At 42.9% G+C, this 14,889-nt stretch overlaps 1 protein-coding gene across 2 annotated transcripts in view; it reads left to right on the top strand.

Moving 5' to 3' along the window:
* The first annotated feature begins 437 nt into the window (after nucleotides 1-437).
* CSE1L (chromosome segregation 1 like) overlaps nucleotides 438-14,889 on the top strand; it is a 58,198-nt gene continuing 43,746 nt past the window's right edge. For both annotated transcript variants that reach the window (XM_014591236.2, XM_006141285.3), the window contains exons 1-2: nucleotides 438-587; nucleotides 11,766-11,861. In XM_014591236.2, coding sequence (XP_014446722.1) covers nucleotides 11,777-11,861 — 85 coding nt within the window. In that variant the 5' untranslated portion in view covers nucleotides 438-587; nucleotides 11,766-11,776. The remainder of the gene's footprint in view (nucleotides 588-11,765; nucleotides 11,862-14,889) is intronic.

Raw genomic sequence — 14,889 nt, 5'->3', positions numbered from 1 at the left:
AGACATTGTGGTTACCTTCCAAGTTGCTGCTGGTCATATTATGTCTTTATTTTTTTCTCATAGCACTTTCTAAGAGCTGAAATTCTTCGTTTGTTTATTCCATTTCTCCCCCTAAAATAGAAGGCCCGGGGCGGGGGGTGGGGGGGGCTAAGTTCTTGTTTGAATGAGACGCTAGGTACAAGACTTTAGAGAATTCCTTCAACAGCCGCTTAAAACGTGCTACGTTCTATGCCCTGACATCATAAGAGGTCACCGTCCGGCAGCCAATGGCTGAATCAGCGTTCCTCTCGGGAACTAGGGAATTGTGAAGCTCATGGGCGTGGCTACACCAACAGGACACAGTCACTTGTGACGTCAACACAAACACAGAACGGACTTCCGATTGGCCCTTCGGGCCTAGGTGGGGCCGCAGCACTCCTGGGCCCGCCCCCTGCCTCTGCGCCTCTAGCGCATGCGCCCCAGCCGCAGTATCGCCGCCGCGCCATTTTGCCAGGGTTTGAATGTGAGGCGGAGCGGCGGCAGGAACGGGTAGTGCCGGCTACAGTCCGCGGCTGAGATTCCTCCCTCGGTTCCCATATCCCCACCAGGTGAGGCGCGGGGTATGCACGACCTAGCAGGTGGCTCTTAGGGCCCTGCTGAGGGAGGGCTGAGGCGCTCCCTGCACTTCCTAGCTCTAAGAAGCGAGGACCGCGCCTCGGCGAGAGCGGAGCCTGGGCCTGTGCGTCGAGCGGCGCGCTCGAACGAGGTCTTCGCCTCTCCACGCAGGCCTCGGCTCCCCCGCGTCCTAGGTCTCCGGCCCTGGCCCGGCGGCTCTGCGGCCTGTGAGGGGCGCGGGCGGCTGATGCGCGGCCTAACGCGAGTCTCCGGAGCGCCCGCCCCTTTCCGCCCCCCAGCCAGGGCCGCACTGATTGGCTGCGCTGCCGCCTCGCCGCTGGAGCAGGCCGCTCCTCATTGGCCGCGCCGGCGCGTCGGTTCTCCGAGCCCGGGGGCCCCTGCAGCGTTCGCCCGGCGAGCCGCGTGTGAGGCTAGGCCTGGCCCCGCCAGGGTTGGGGTGCGTAGGGTGCCGGTCGTCACGCGATTGCCTCTTCCTCTGACGCCGATGAGGCCCCTCTGTAACCTTTCTGTGCCCAGTGCTGCCGACTGTGAAATGGACATCGGGTCCTCACTTTGCTGAGATGTTTGTTAAGATTAAATTCTGGTGCATGCACCGGACGTATTAAATGACCAGTAGTACGGAGTTCCCTCCTCCTGGGAGAAACGTTGTACTGTGGTGGCTCGGGGCTTGGACTTTGGAAAGGTCTCCTGGGTTCATTCCAGACTTAGCCTCTTCCTAGGGGTGTGACTCAGGGGCTAGTTACTTCCTCTGTCCGAGCCTCCGTTTGCTTTTCTGTATAATGGGGCTAGTAACCTAAGCTACCTCGTAAAGTGGTTTTGAGAATCCACTAGGCTAATTTACCATGGTTTGTAGAAAAGTACCTGAGTCGGGCCGGCAGGTGGCGTCTTAGTTAAAGGCGCTGGATTCCCACGTGGCCCGATGCGGTTCGAGTCCCGGACCTGGCGGCTTGGCGTCTCACTTTCTCTCTTTCCTTTTTTTCGCTTGCTCTGTCCCTCTCTGGTCAAATTAAAATAAATGAATGAATAAATTAAAAAAAAAAAAAGGAAAAATACCTGAGTTGGACTGTTGTCTATCCCTCCCACCTGTTCCTTTCTCATCCTCAGCCACTTCAGCTATACTGACTTGACCTTTGTTATTCTTTTTTAAATAACTATTTTATTTAACTTTACTTATTTATTTGTTTATTTTAATTTGACCAAAGAGGAACAGAGGAGAGAGAGAGCAAGCTACCAGGTCCAGGACTCAAACTGCGATCAGCCATGTGGGAGTCCAGCCCCTTCAACTGCCACACCACCTGGCAGCCCCGACCTTTGTTTTTCTTACATATTACAAGTTCATTTCTATCTTAAAGCATGTGTACGTGCTTTCTTTTGCTTAGAAATGATCAGCATCAGATCTTTACAAGGCTGCCCTCCCCCCCCCCAAAGTTTCTCTCACCTTAGGGCTCTCCTGACCAAGCTCTCTCACCCTGCTTGTTTGTGCTTGTCACATGGTTGATGGAAAGGTATTCTTATTTGAAGACATGGAAGGGGACCCTTTACCTTTGATTACCACCAGTGCCCTTTTTCTCCTCACCTAGGACCCACCTAGTAACATCATGGGCCATTCCCCTTGTGTCCTCATTTATTAAAATAATTCCTGAGACTAGAGCTACCAGCCTCTCCCCTCTTAGGACCCTGTTTGTCGCTTTTTATCAGTGTGAGAAAATTCTCTTTCCCCTTTTGGTTACCTTGATTTCTGCTAGTTGAGAGAAATCATTTCCTATACAGGACTATATGGATATGAAATAATACTCTAGTTTTGCACTTTATTTATTTAGTAATTTACTGGGCATTAATTTAATCTCTAGGAATATAGTGAAGAAACAGACACGGAGCTTGTATTTTGTTGGCTGAAAGAAACAAAAACACAAATTAATTGCTTAAATTTGAATAATTATAGTAATTAAGTGATGTTACAGGAGAAGAAAGCTTCTCTGAGGGGGTGACATTTGGAGATTAGCCAGGACAAGGCCAGGGGATTCTAAGCTGAAGAAATTGAAAGCACAAAATCTCCAGGACACAAAGAGCCTTAGATAGTGGAATACTTGTGGACCATCCAGATTGCTAGAGTACTGTGTAAAGTAGGGAGAAGTATCCAGGGTCCAGATCACATAGGGCTTTGTACACTATGTAAGAAGTTTGGTTTTGACAAAGGTGGTATATTCCTATAATTAGAAAGCAGAGAGTGGGTTGAGATGTTGAAGTATGTACTTAATTGCTCTCTTTCCAATGAATGAGACTCAGGGATGGTTCTCTAATGTGGAGGAAATATCTAAAGAAAAGGCACACATCTTGGATCAGCTTATGTCACAGATGTCTGAGATGGCTTTGCAAAGTAAAACTTTTATTTCAAAAGTGTTGGTCTATACCTGAAGGCTTATTGGAAGAAGCCAGACTTAAATCCAGCTATTCATTCAACAAGAAGAACCTGGAATTTAGAAAAGTCTGTCATAAATTTTTTTTTGGGGGGGGGATATATATTTTTTATATTTTAATTGTGTGTTGGTAGGCATTTCCAAAGATAGCTCCAAAAAGAAAGTAAAGTATCACTCCTCCATTTAAAGAAGATAAAATTTTCTAGTAACACTTTTCACTTTTCACCTTTTTTTTTTAAGAGAGATTTTTGCTATAAGGTGGGTGCACTCATAGGAGAAACAGAGATAAAAGAGAAAAATCACCCCCCAGGGGGATGGCCGTGCTGCATTCCCTTCTTTTCCATTCTCCTCTCCAGACCTTGGGCACATGCTCACACACACCCCCAGCTTGAATTTTAGGTTGCCAGGTCTGGGACTCGAGCGTGGGAGTCCAGCAGCATAACCATTGCACCATCTGCTGGTCTCACTTGTCACATCTTTTATTACTAATTTTTTTGTTGTTTTTAATTTGGTATAGAGTGCATTACTTGCCAGCAGGTGAGAGCCTCCTCTGCCCCAATCCATGCCCTCTGTAAGGTGGATGGCCATGCCCCAGTCCCTTCTCTATTCTCTCAGGATTTGGGGCACACACATACATGTGCCCAGTGTAATTTTTCAGGGTGCCAGGTCCAGGATTTGAACCATGCTGTTGGCCATGTGAGATCCAGTGCCTTAACTGCTGGCCCTATATTACTAATACTTTAAAGAGTCAAAGTACCTTCACTTGCAGTCAGATAATTTATTAAACCCTGGTCTTGCTAATATATTGTAAATACCTGTGGAGTGTTCACTAAAATTCTCTGATTTGTCTTACTTTCTCAAACCAGAGCAAAGTTTACAGTTTGACTTCATAGACTTTAAGGAAATACAGAAAGTTTTTGTTGACAAATATTTAATCTCTTAACTAACATTAAGGTTCTAGAATCTATGTAGTTGGCCAAGTGGAATCCAGCTGACTCAACCATCATGACACTGACTGGCCCTGAATTTCTTTTTTTTTCTTTAAAGATTTTTGCCCCAGGAGGAGTGTGCTGCAAGAGAGGGAAAGTGAGAAATCACCCACAAAGGGGATGGCCATATTGCAGTCCCTTTCAGGATTTGGGGCACACCTATGCACATGCCCAGCATGATTTTCAGGCCACCAGGCCAAGACTCAAACTGTGGTTGACTCTGTGGGAGTCCAGTGCCTTAACCACCATGCCACCTGCTGGCCCTGAATTTCATTTTTTTTTTTTTTTGAAGAATTTTTTGTTTAATGTTTTATTTATTATTATTTGTTAATTTGGCCAGAGAGGTAGATAGAAAAAGTGAAAAAGCAAGCCACTGGGTCAGGACTCAAACTGTAGTCAGCCGTGTGGGAGTCTAGCACCTCAGCCACCATGCCACCTGCCAGCCCTACATTAAATAAAATAATTCTTTAAAAAAAAAAAAAAGTCAAGTGTGTGTGCATGTATGTACCCAAAATCCTGAAAGGAGAAATGGAGGAGAAAAGATTGTGACATGATCATCCCCCCCACTGACCCCATACTGAGGTGGTGCTTTTTCATTTTACCTCTCTGTCTCTCCTATGAGCACATGTGACCTCTAGCAAATTAAATAATAATAATAATAATAATAATGATAGTACTGGTGGAAATTGTTTTGTTTGATGACAATGAACAATGATTTGATAACAAATTGATCATTTCAACGCATTTAAAAGAAATGGGGGGAGCAGCAGTTGGTATAATGGCTATGTCATTGAACTCCTATGTAGTCAACCGCGGTTAGAGTTCCAGACCCCGTAGCTTAAACTCATACTGGGTGTGTGTGGGTACGTGCCCAAGATCCCGAGAGGAGAAGGGATTGTGGTGTGGCCATCGCCCCTGGGGGGTGATTTCTCACTTTCTGTCTCTGTCTCTGTCTTTCTGGCAAGTGCACACGCCTTGTAGCAAAAATCTCTTTTAAAAAATAAATAAAGAAAAGATAAAAGGAATGGGAATCCACCGTGGTAGCATGTGTTGGATGCTACTGCTCAGCAGGGTGAAGCCATTGGGATCCCCTGGGTTTGGTTCCTGGTCCACCCTAAAAAGCAGAGAGCAACTTGTAGCCCCAGCTGTTTGGGAGGCTGAGGCAGGAGGATCAGAGCATAGAAACGCCTATCTAGGAAAAACAAGAACAAAACAACCATATACACCCAAAAAGGAATGGGAAAATGAGTCAATGAAACCGCTGCTTTCTAACGTATGTTCCTTTATAGAAAGGGGGTTCTGTAGCCAAGAAATTGGGGAAATTATGGATTGAACAATGTAAACTGATAATGCTCTGCAAGTTCTTGAAGCCTTTAAAGTGCTTTTTATTGCAAATCTCCAAAGTTGGTTGGCGGGGACACAAAGTTGGTTGGTGGGGGTGTAGCGTTTTCTGAACTTTCGATAAAAAAAGAGAAAGGGTGGCCTCATAGTAAATTGTATGTGTGCTTGAATGGGTCTTGATCTTCATATCTTTGCATGTATGCCCTGGATCAAAGAGGGCAAATGATAGTTGGTAGAATCTACTAAGTCAACCAGAATTTTGGCTTCCCTTGTGATGAAAATATTTTCTAATTAAGGAAATGGACTGTAACAGGAAAGTAAACCGATCATTTGAGACAGATAATTGTCTTTAGAAGGTCATGATCTCCAGCTGCTGAGGAATACCCTGAATGTGCAGAGCACTAGAGATGGCCCTTTACCTTTCTAACTTTTTTTTTTTTTTGAGAGAGAGAGATTTTCACTGTAGGGCGCGTGTGCTCGCCAGACAGACAGAGAGAAACATAGACAGAAAGCAAGAAATCACCCCCCAGGGGGGATGGTCACGCCGCAATCCCTTCTCCTCCATTCTCCTCTTGGGATCTTGGGCACGCACGCACACGCGCCCAGCGTGAGTTTTAAGCCACCGGGTCCGGGACACGAACCGCGGTCGACTACGTGGGAGTCCAGCGACATAGCCATTACGCTAACTGCTGGTTCCCACCTTTCTAACTTTTTTGTAGTGTCAAGATGAAGGAATAAGCTTTTTTCATTGTTTGGATCAGTACTGTGTAAAATCTAGACTCATCTTTGACAGCTACTTCCTTTCTAGTCTCTGGCTGCTCTCTGTTTTCATCTATCTAGCTATTTATTTACTTATTTATGTGCAGTCATTCACTGTACATCAATAAAGTATACAAAATGAGATTTTCCATTGAGTATACATTGTATATTGACTCAATCAAGGATGTTACCATACATGTTATCATCAGCAGATAATTTTCTATTTATTTCTTATATATTTTGCTTCCCTCCCCTTGATTTCCTACCTCTTGCCCTCTGCCAACTCCCCCCCCCCCCTCTTCACACTGTCTCTGGTATGTACAGTTGTTTTCCATGCCTTTTTTCCCCCACATTTTATTGATTCACTAAAGATCTTAATTAACTTAAAGGCTTTCGATAACAATCACTGCTGATATATACATATTTATGAACACATGTCTGACTTTAAGTAAAGTGAACATAGTATAAAGTAGCACCTTGCTGGTGCTATATAGCTTACTGCAGTCATTAAATAGATGTTAATAGGTATTTTTTAATGCATTTTAAAAAATATAATTCCACTTATTATTTTTTTATTTGACCAGAGAGAGACAGAGAGAGAAAGGGAAAGCGAGAAAGCAAGCTGGCAGGTCCAGGACTTGAACTGGAGTCAGCCATGTGGGAATCTAACGCCCCTAACCACCACACCACCTGCCAGCCCCTTTAATGCATTTTTTAGTTAAAAAAAAGTTTTAATTTCAATAGATCAAAATAAAAAAAAATGTTAAGAGAAATATGCTTAATTAAAACTTAAAGCCATGAAAATAGTTAGAATTCAGTTCAAATAGTAGGTACATGAACCTATCAACAGTTGAAGAGAAGGCAGAAATCCTTAAATATGGAAATTAAAGCATCGAAGAAAATCAGTTACAGTCTAAAGTCAAAAAATTCTATTTCACTAGTTCAGACTCATGTAGTTAATCTCTTTTCTGTTGAATTTGCAGTGTTACTGTGATCTTCCCATTTAAACTCTGGAAGTTAACATTCAACTCTGGACTTGTCTCTATCATTAGGCTGGTTATTCTCTTGCTTGTTTCTTGTACTCTTATTTTGTGTGTCCAACTTTAGTTTTCCTTGTATAGCACTCCCTTCAGCACTTCTTGGAGAGCTGGTCTGGTGTTGGTAAATTCTTTCAGGTTTGGTTTATCTGAGAATGTTTTTGTCTTTTTTCCCCACATGAAAGATAATCTTGCTGGGTATAGTATTCTTTTTTTTTTTTTGGAAAGGTTTTTGTTATAGGGCGCATGTGCTCACCAGGAAGACAGAGACAGCAAGAAATCACCCCCCAGGGGGGATGGCCATGCTGCAATCCCTTCTCTATTCCCCTCTCTGGATCTTGGGCACGCACGCACAAGCGCCCAGTGTGAGTTTAAGCCACCAGGTCCGGGACTCAAACCGCGATCGACTACATGGGAGTACAGTGACATAGCCATTACGCCAACTACTGGTCCCCCTTTTTTTTTTTTATTGGAGAGGATTTTGCTATAGGACGCCTGTGCTCATCAGAAAGACACAGAGAGATAGACAGAAAGCTAGAAGTCACGCCCCCGGGGGGATGGCCACACTGTGATCCCCTCTCCTCCACTCTCCTCTTGGGATCTTGTGCATTCACGCGCACACACACCTGGCATGAGTCACTGGGTCTGGGACTCGAACCGTGGTCAACTACATGGGAGTCCAGCAAAATAGCCATTACGCCAACTGCTGGTCCCATGGGTATAGTGTTCTTGATTGAAATTGTTTTTCACTTAACACTTTGAATATATTTTGCCATTGTTTCCTTGCTTGCATTGTTTCCAATGACATTAGCCTCATGAGATATCCTTTTAAAGTAACTTGATGTTTCTCTCTTGCCAATTTTGGTGTCTTGTCTGTCTGTGGTTTTGGTCAATCTGGCTATGATGTGCCTTGTGGAAGATCTTCTTGGGTTGATTCTATGTGGGGACCTTTGTATTTCTTGGGTCTGGAACTTTAAGTTCCTCTCTAGGTTTGGAAAGTTTTCTTCCAGAATTTCATGGAATAGATTATCAGTGCCCTTAGTTTCTTCACCTTCTGAGGTACCAATGATTCAGATGTTTGGGTGTTTAATGGTATCTAGTATTACTCGTATATTATTCTCATTTTTGGGAGCGGTTATTTTCTCAGTCTATTTGGTGAATTTCTCTAGCTCATAGGTTCTATCTTCTACATCGGAGATTCGATCTTCTGCATGATCTAATCTGCTTTTGATATTCTCAGCGGATGTTTTGATTTCCTGTATTACAGCCTTCATCTCCAACAATTCCATTTGATTCTTTTTTATTTATTTATTTATTTTTGGAGAAATTTTTGTGCTACAGGGTACATGTGCTCGCCCGAAAGAGAGACAGAAAGCGAGAAATCCACCCCCAAGGGGTGGTGGGCACATGCGCCTAGCATGAGTTTAAGCCACCGTGTCTGGGACTCGAACTACAGTTGACTAAGTGGGAGTCCAGTGACATAGCCATTGCGCCAACAGCTGGTCCCCCACTTGATGCTTTTTTATGATGTGTTTCTCCTCTTTCAGATCATCTAAGAACTTCACCTCGGTGAGGAAGTTGGAAACTTGGTGTCTCTTTCTCCTGCATCTTCTGGAGTTCATTGTTTCTATTCTGTTGCATCTCTGTTAGCTTTGTCACTATGAATATTTTAAATTCTTTACCTGACATTTCCATGAGTTCCCTTGCATTCTTTGTGGAGGAAGAGGAGTTATTTCTTTCTATTAAAGGAGAGATATTTTCTTTGTTTCTCATATTTCTTGTGCCTCTGCTGTAGTTTCTGGACATCTGATGGATTATACATTTTTTCCTATTTTTTGAGTTAAGTCTGAGCAATCAGAGGAATGCAGAAGGAGGTGACCGGCAATTTGTAAACAGTACAGTTTTTATCTCTTTGTACAACTGATTCACTGAAAATTGAGGATTAATCTGACCCTAAAAGTATTCAGATATTTAGCAGCCGAGCAGCTACACCTGTCTCGAAAATCAGTGTGTGGAGGCTGAGCAGTAAAGTGCAAAAGGTAAAAAGAAAAGAGAAATCTGAAGAAGAAAAAGAAAAAAAAAGACAAAGACGGTAAGAAAAAGAGGAGAAAAAAATTTTGTCAAAAAGTGAAAACTGTGCGGTGCACAGAACTCAAATATAGATGGGTGCTGATAGACTTATCTTGATTCCTGGCTAGACTGAGGAGCAGGAGGGTGAAGTCCGGGCAGAGGGTCTTTGGTGGTCAAAATCCCTTTGTTCCCATCATCTTTTCTAGTGTGTTCTGAGTGCTTCCTCCCTAGTTCAGTTCTCTGTCATTATTTCTATCTGAAAGGCAGCCTTGACCAGTAGAAAGAGGGTAGACCTATGGAATCAGACAGATTTGAATTTGATCTTTATTTAGGAACCTTGTATGAATGTGGGCAAGTAAGTTAACTTGAGTCCCTTGCCTTGTGTGTAAAATGGTTGGGTGAGATAAATGATATGAAATCTATAAACCATCTAGTATTGTGCCTGGTTCATACATATGATCTCTATCCATTAAGAGTATCTTGAGCCATCCTGTAGCCTAATGGTTAAGGGAACTGGATCCCACCTGGTCGACCACACAGTTCAAGTCTTGGCCCCAGCAGTTTGAGAAGCATGGTAGGCACTTGTATGTGTCCCAAATCCAGACAGAATGGAGAAATGGAGACAGGATTGTGTCATAACCATGACCAGTAGGAGGATGCTCTTTGATGAGCACCTAACATTCTCTGCCATCAAAAAAATGAGATAACAAATGAAGAAAGGGGGAATCCTAAGAGTTTTACTGTTCTTTTCAACTGTCTTCTGAAAATCATTACTAGCCCAGAGTTCCTGCACTTTACTTTCATTAAATTTTTACACACTTAAAACTGTCAGTGGTTTCCTGTTGTATATTTAATCATGAAATGCCATCCAATTATTTTGGAACTTTCATTATCTGATCCGATCTTAGTCTCCTAGTCCACTCGTCTCCTCTTGTTACTGTGCTCACTGTTTCCTTTGTGACAACACTTGAAATCTATTCTTTTAGAAATTTTAATGTATGGGGACCAGCAGTTAGCGTAATGGCTATGTCGCTGGACTCCCACGTAGTCGACCGCTGTTCAAGTCCCAGACCTGGTGGCTTAAGCTCACGCCAAGTGCGTGTGCATGCGTGTGTGCCCAAGATCCCGGGAGGAGAAATCACCCCCTTCTCGCTTTCTGTCTCTCTATGTCTGTCTGGTGAGCGCACACGCCCTATAGCAAAACCTCTCCCCCCCTCCTCTCCCCAAAAAAAAAGAGGAACAAAAAAGAAATTTTCATGTATGTTGGACAGTACATTTCTTGAACTGTGTGATTTTTGGTTAAGAGAGATTTTTGCTATAGGGCATGTATGCTCGCCAGAGAAACAGAGACAGGGATAGAAAGCAAGATTGTGGCATGGTCATCCCCCATGGGGATTTTGGGCATGCACGCACATGTGCCCGCCATGAGTGTTTTTTGTTTGTTTGGTTTTTTGAGAGGTTTTTGCTATATGGCATGTGCTCTCGCCAGACAGACAGAGAGAGAGAAAGCGAGAAATCACCCCCCAGGGGGGATGGCCATGCTGCAATCCCCTCTCTTTCATTCTCCTCTCGGGATCTTGGGCACGCACGCACACGTGCCTGGTGTGAGTTTTAAGCCACCGAGTCCGGGACACGAACCGCAGTCGACTACGTGGGAGTCCAGCAACATAGCCATTACGCTAACTGCTGGTCCCACCTGGCATGAGTTTTAAGTTGCTGGGTCCAGGATTTGAACTGCAGTTGACTACATGGGAGTCTGGCGATGTAACTATTACGCCATCTCCTGGTTATGTGTGGCTTCCTTAGTTTATGTCACCAGCTATATTTAAACAGATTGTTTAAAATTTGTAAAACTTAGATGTTGGAGAGTTTTTTTGTTCAGTCATAAGCAAATTCTGTGATGTAGTTTCATTTTAGTTTCAAATAAAGAAACTTAGAATCATTAATCACAGGGCTAGCAGGTGGCATGGTGGTAAAGGTGCTGAACTCCTACATGGCCTGTCATAGTTTGAGTCTTGGTGACTTGCTTTCTCACTGTCTGTCTCTCTCTAGTCAAATTAAAAAATAATAATTAGAATAAGTAATAAAACTAAATACATAACTATTTCAAAAATTAGTCACAGCTGTAGTAAATTATCTCCCTAGATGCAAATTCTTGGTGTGTAGTTTGTAGTGCGGGCTTGTCATGACTGCGTGTTGTACGTAAATGGATTCTTATTTCTTTCCCTCTTTTTTTGGAGAGGTTTTTGCTATAGGGTGCGTGCGCTCGCCAGAAAGACAGACACAGAAAGTGAGAAATAACCCCTCGGGGGATGGCCATGCTGCAATCCCTTCTCCATTCTCCTCTCAGGATCTTGGGCAGGCACACACATGCGCCTGGCATGAGTTTAAGCCACCATGTCCGGGACTTGAACCGCAGTCGACTACAGGGAATCCAGTGAGACATAGCCATTGCGTCAACAGCAGTCCCAAGGATTCTTTTATGTAAAGAACTGTGTCCAAGGTGACCAATACACAAACTCCTTTTTTTATTTTAGGTTCAGTAGCAATGGAGCTCAGTGATGCAAATTTGCAAACACTAACAGAATATTTAAAGAAAACCCTTGATCCTGATCCTGCCATCAGACGTCCAGGTAAAGAGAATAAACATTGTTTTCTGTTTGATAAGTTTGTTAAGGACAGATAATAGAAACCGTTGTACTATGTACTTATTTGTAAATTAAAAGAAAAAATTTACACTTGGATTCTCAGGCATACTTTATGCGTATGGTTGGCTGCTTTACTGCTACTGTAATGTGATGTGATTGGTTTGTTTTTAAATAATTATTGTATTAAACTTTTTTTAGTTTTTCATTTTACTTTGACCACAGAGGGAGAGAGGGAAAGTGAGAAAGCAAGCTGCCAGGTCTGGGACTCGAACCATGGTCAACCATGTGGGAGTCCAGTGCCCTTAACCATCATGCCACCCGCCAGCCCTACTTGATTTGTTTTTGAGTAAAATAGCTTATATTTGGCATCTTCTGGGATAAAAATGTACAATGTAGTTAGAGATACTTTGTCCCCTGACCTTTCTGAAAATCTCTGTTTAAGACCTGCCTACTTTAGAGATATAATAATTAAGGCACAGATTAGAGTTAGTTGCTTAAGAAGTGATTAAGTAAGTAAATGAAGTCAAGTAATCAGATACTGTCTCTTAATCTTCCTGTTGGATTTTATTTAATTAATGTATTTTAAGGCCTAGAGTTTTTTTCTCTCCTGAATTTGACTAAATTGTATAGAAGCTTAGTATAAGCTTAGAATTGTGAACTCAAATGCTTACAGGAGTCAAATATGAAGGGAAATGAGGGAAGCAGGCCCCATGGGGACTGATAATATGTGAATACATGCCCTGGTTAAGAGGCAAATATTATGTAGGCCCAGCTATTAAAAACTTTGGAGTTTCAGACCAGTTTTTGCTAGTCATATTTCTAGCAGCTAGAAATATATCAAATGTCCTCATTTTAAAAATTACTTGCTTTTATTATCATTTTTTAAGTTGCTCCAGAACATTCTTGTTCACCAGATTGGAGGTGGGGTGGCTAGTGAGAAAGCAAGCCATCGAGTCTGGAGCTTGAGCCACAGTCAGCCATATGGTAGTCCATGACTTTCACCACCTGCTGTCCCCAAGTGTCTACTTTTTTCTTTTTTTAAGAGAGATATTTGCTGTAGGGTGTGTGTGTTTTCTGGAAATACAGAAAGAGACAGAAAGTGAGAAATCACCCTTTCAGGGGGGATGGCCATGCCACAGTCTCTTCTCCAGTCTTCTCTCAGGATTTTGGCCATGCAAACATACTTGCCCGGCTTGAATTTTTAGTTGCAGTGTCTGGGACTCAAACTGTGTTGACCAGGTGGGAGTCCAGCAACATAACCATTACTCCATCTGCTGGTCCCAGTGTCCTCATTTTTAAATGATGGCAACTAACTTCAAAAAATCTTGAAGTATAATGCAGAGCAGACAAGCTTCTTTTGGGGACCAGGTGCATCTTTTGAGCAATCAGTTAATGGTTCTTGATATAAGCCATCTTAACCAGAATGCTCTTAACTTCCTTCTTCAGAATTTCCTAACACGAATGCTCCGATGTAGGATTTTTAGAAGGGTCCCATGAAGACACAATTAAGTGTGTATCTAATATGCTGTATATAACAGATATAATCATAAAGATGTTAGTGTATCCTTTCTGCTCTAGAAAAGACTTTGTGGTTTTCAGAGGGAAGATTGATTTTCTCTTTAGTGCTTGAAGAAGTATTATGTTTCTGGGTAGAGAGAAGTTAATGACTCTAATCTTCTCAGAGTTTCCCAGAAAGCCTTTGTATACACTTCTGTTACCCTCCCCCCCCCTTTTTTTCTTTCTTTCTTTCTTTTTTTTTTTTCTCTTCTCTTTTTCTTTTCGGAGAGGTTTTTGCTTTAGAGCACATGTGCTGTCAGAAAGAGAGAGACAGAGACAGAAAGCAAGAAATCATCCCCCCCACCCCCCCAGTGGGGATGGCCACACTGCAATCCCCTTATCCATTCTCCTCTCAGGATCTTGGGAATACACATACACGCACCTGGTATGAGTTTAAACCACCGGGTCCAGGACTTGAATCGCAGTCGACTACATGGGAGTTCAGCGACATAGCTATTATGCTAACTGCTGGTTCCCCTCTCCTCCCCCCCCCTTTTTTTTTTTTTTGATGGGAGAATATGAGAGCAAACAAGGAGAGAAAAAGAGAAAGATGTTGTGATAGGGTCTTGTTGCAGTCCTCTGCCCTAGCTTTCCAGTTAGCTAAAACTACTGGCTTGTAGTACCACTCCTGGCCCTTTCAGGTTAGTCTGGGAACCATATCTGGACCTCCCTTGTGACCCTGACCTCCCCTGTGACCCTGGCCCCGCAGAGCAGCAGATCCTACTGTTTATGCCACCACAGCTAGGCCTAAACATTACTTTTAATGTGTGCTTGTAGGGTAAGGCTGCTATTGCTTTATGAATTTAAAATGGAATATAGAAATAAGTTAATGTTTTTATGAGATTTATAAGTAGATTTTTCAGATTGGTAGTAAACTGACTCAGAATCTTTATTAAATGATCTGGAGATGAAGTTATAAAGTGGGTCCCAGTTTACAGATACCACTTCGCTTCCCTTGGTGTTGAGGTGTAACAGTGGTGTGGATCAACTAAAAGATGTTTTGAGGCTCTTCAAGTATTCAGAATTATGTCAGTATGAATATTCATAATTTGAAGAAAATGAACACAGAAAGGAATAGACTCAAACTCATAAACTGATGGGGGTGGGGGGGGGCAGACAGTGATGCAGCAGTAAACTTCAAAACTCTGAGACTGACCCAAATGGGAAGGTTACTGGTTCATATCCAGAGACCATCTTCAGTATGCCATGCACATGTGTGCCCATGATCTGGACTGGGTAAGTTAAGACAGGGGGAACTGTACTGTTAAGACCCTGTTGGGAATGCCTGTCTGTCTCTCATTCATAGAATAAATAAATACACTATAAATAAAAAAAAATAGTTGTCAGTGGGTGTGTGCACTCATCAGGGAGAGAGAGGGCACCCCTGAAAGGGTCTGGTTACACCATAATCCTTTTTCCTTCATTTCTCCATCATGTCAGGATTTGGGGCAAGGTA

Source organism: Tupaia chinensis, unplaced genomic scaffold (assembly GCF_000334495.1).
Source record: "Tupaia chinensis unplaced genomic scaffold, TupChi_1.0 Scaffold000049_1, whole genome shotgun sequence".
In the NCBI taxonomy this organism is placed as follows: domain Eukaryota; kingdom Metazoa; phylum Chordata; class Mammalia; order Scandentia; family Tupaiidae; genus Tupaia; species Tupaia belangeri.
Note: the sequence above shows the minus strand (reverse complement) of the source record. Positions and strands in the feature narration are given on the sequence as shown.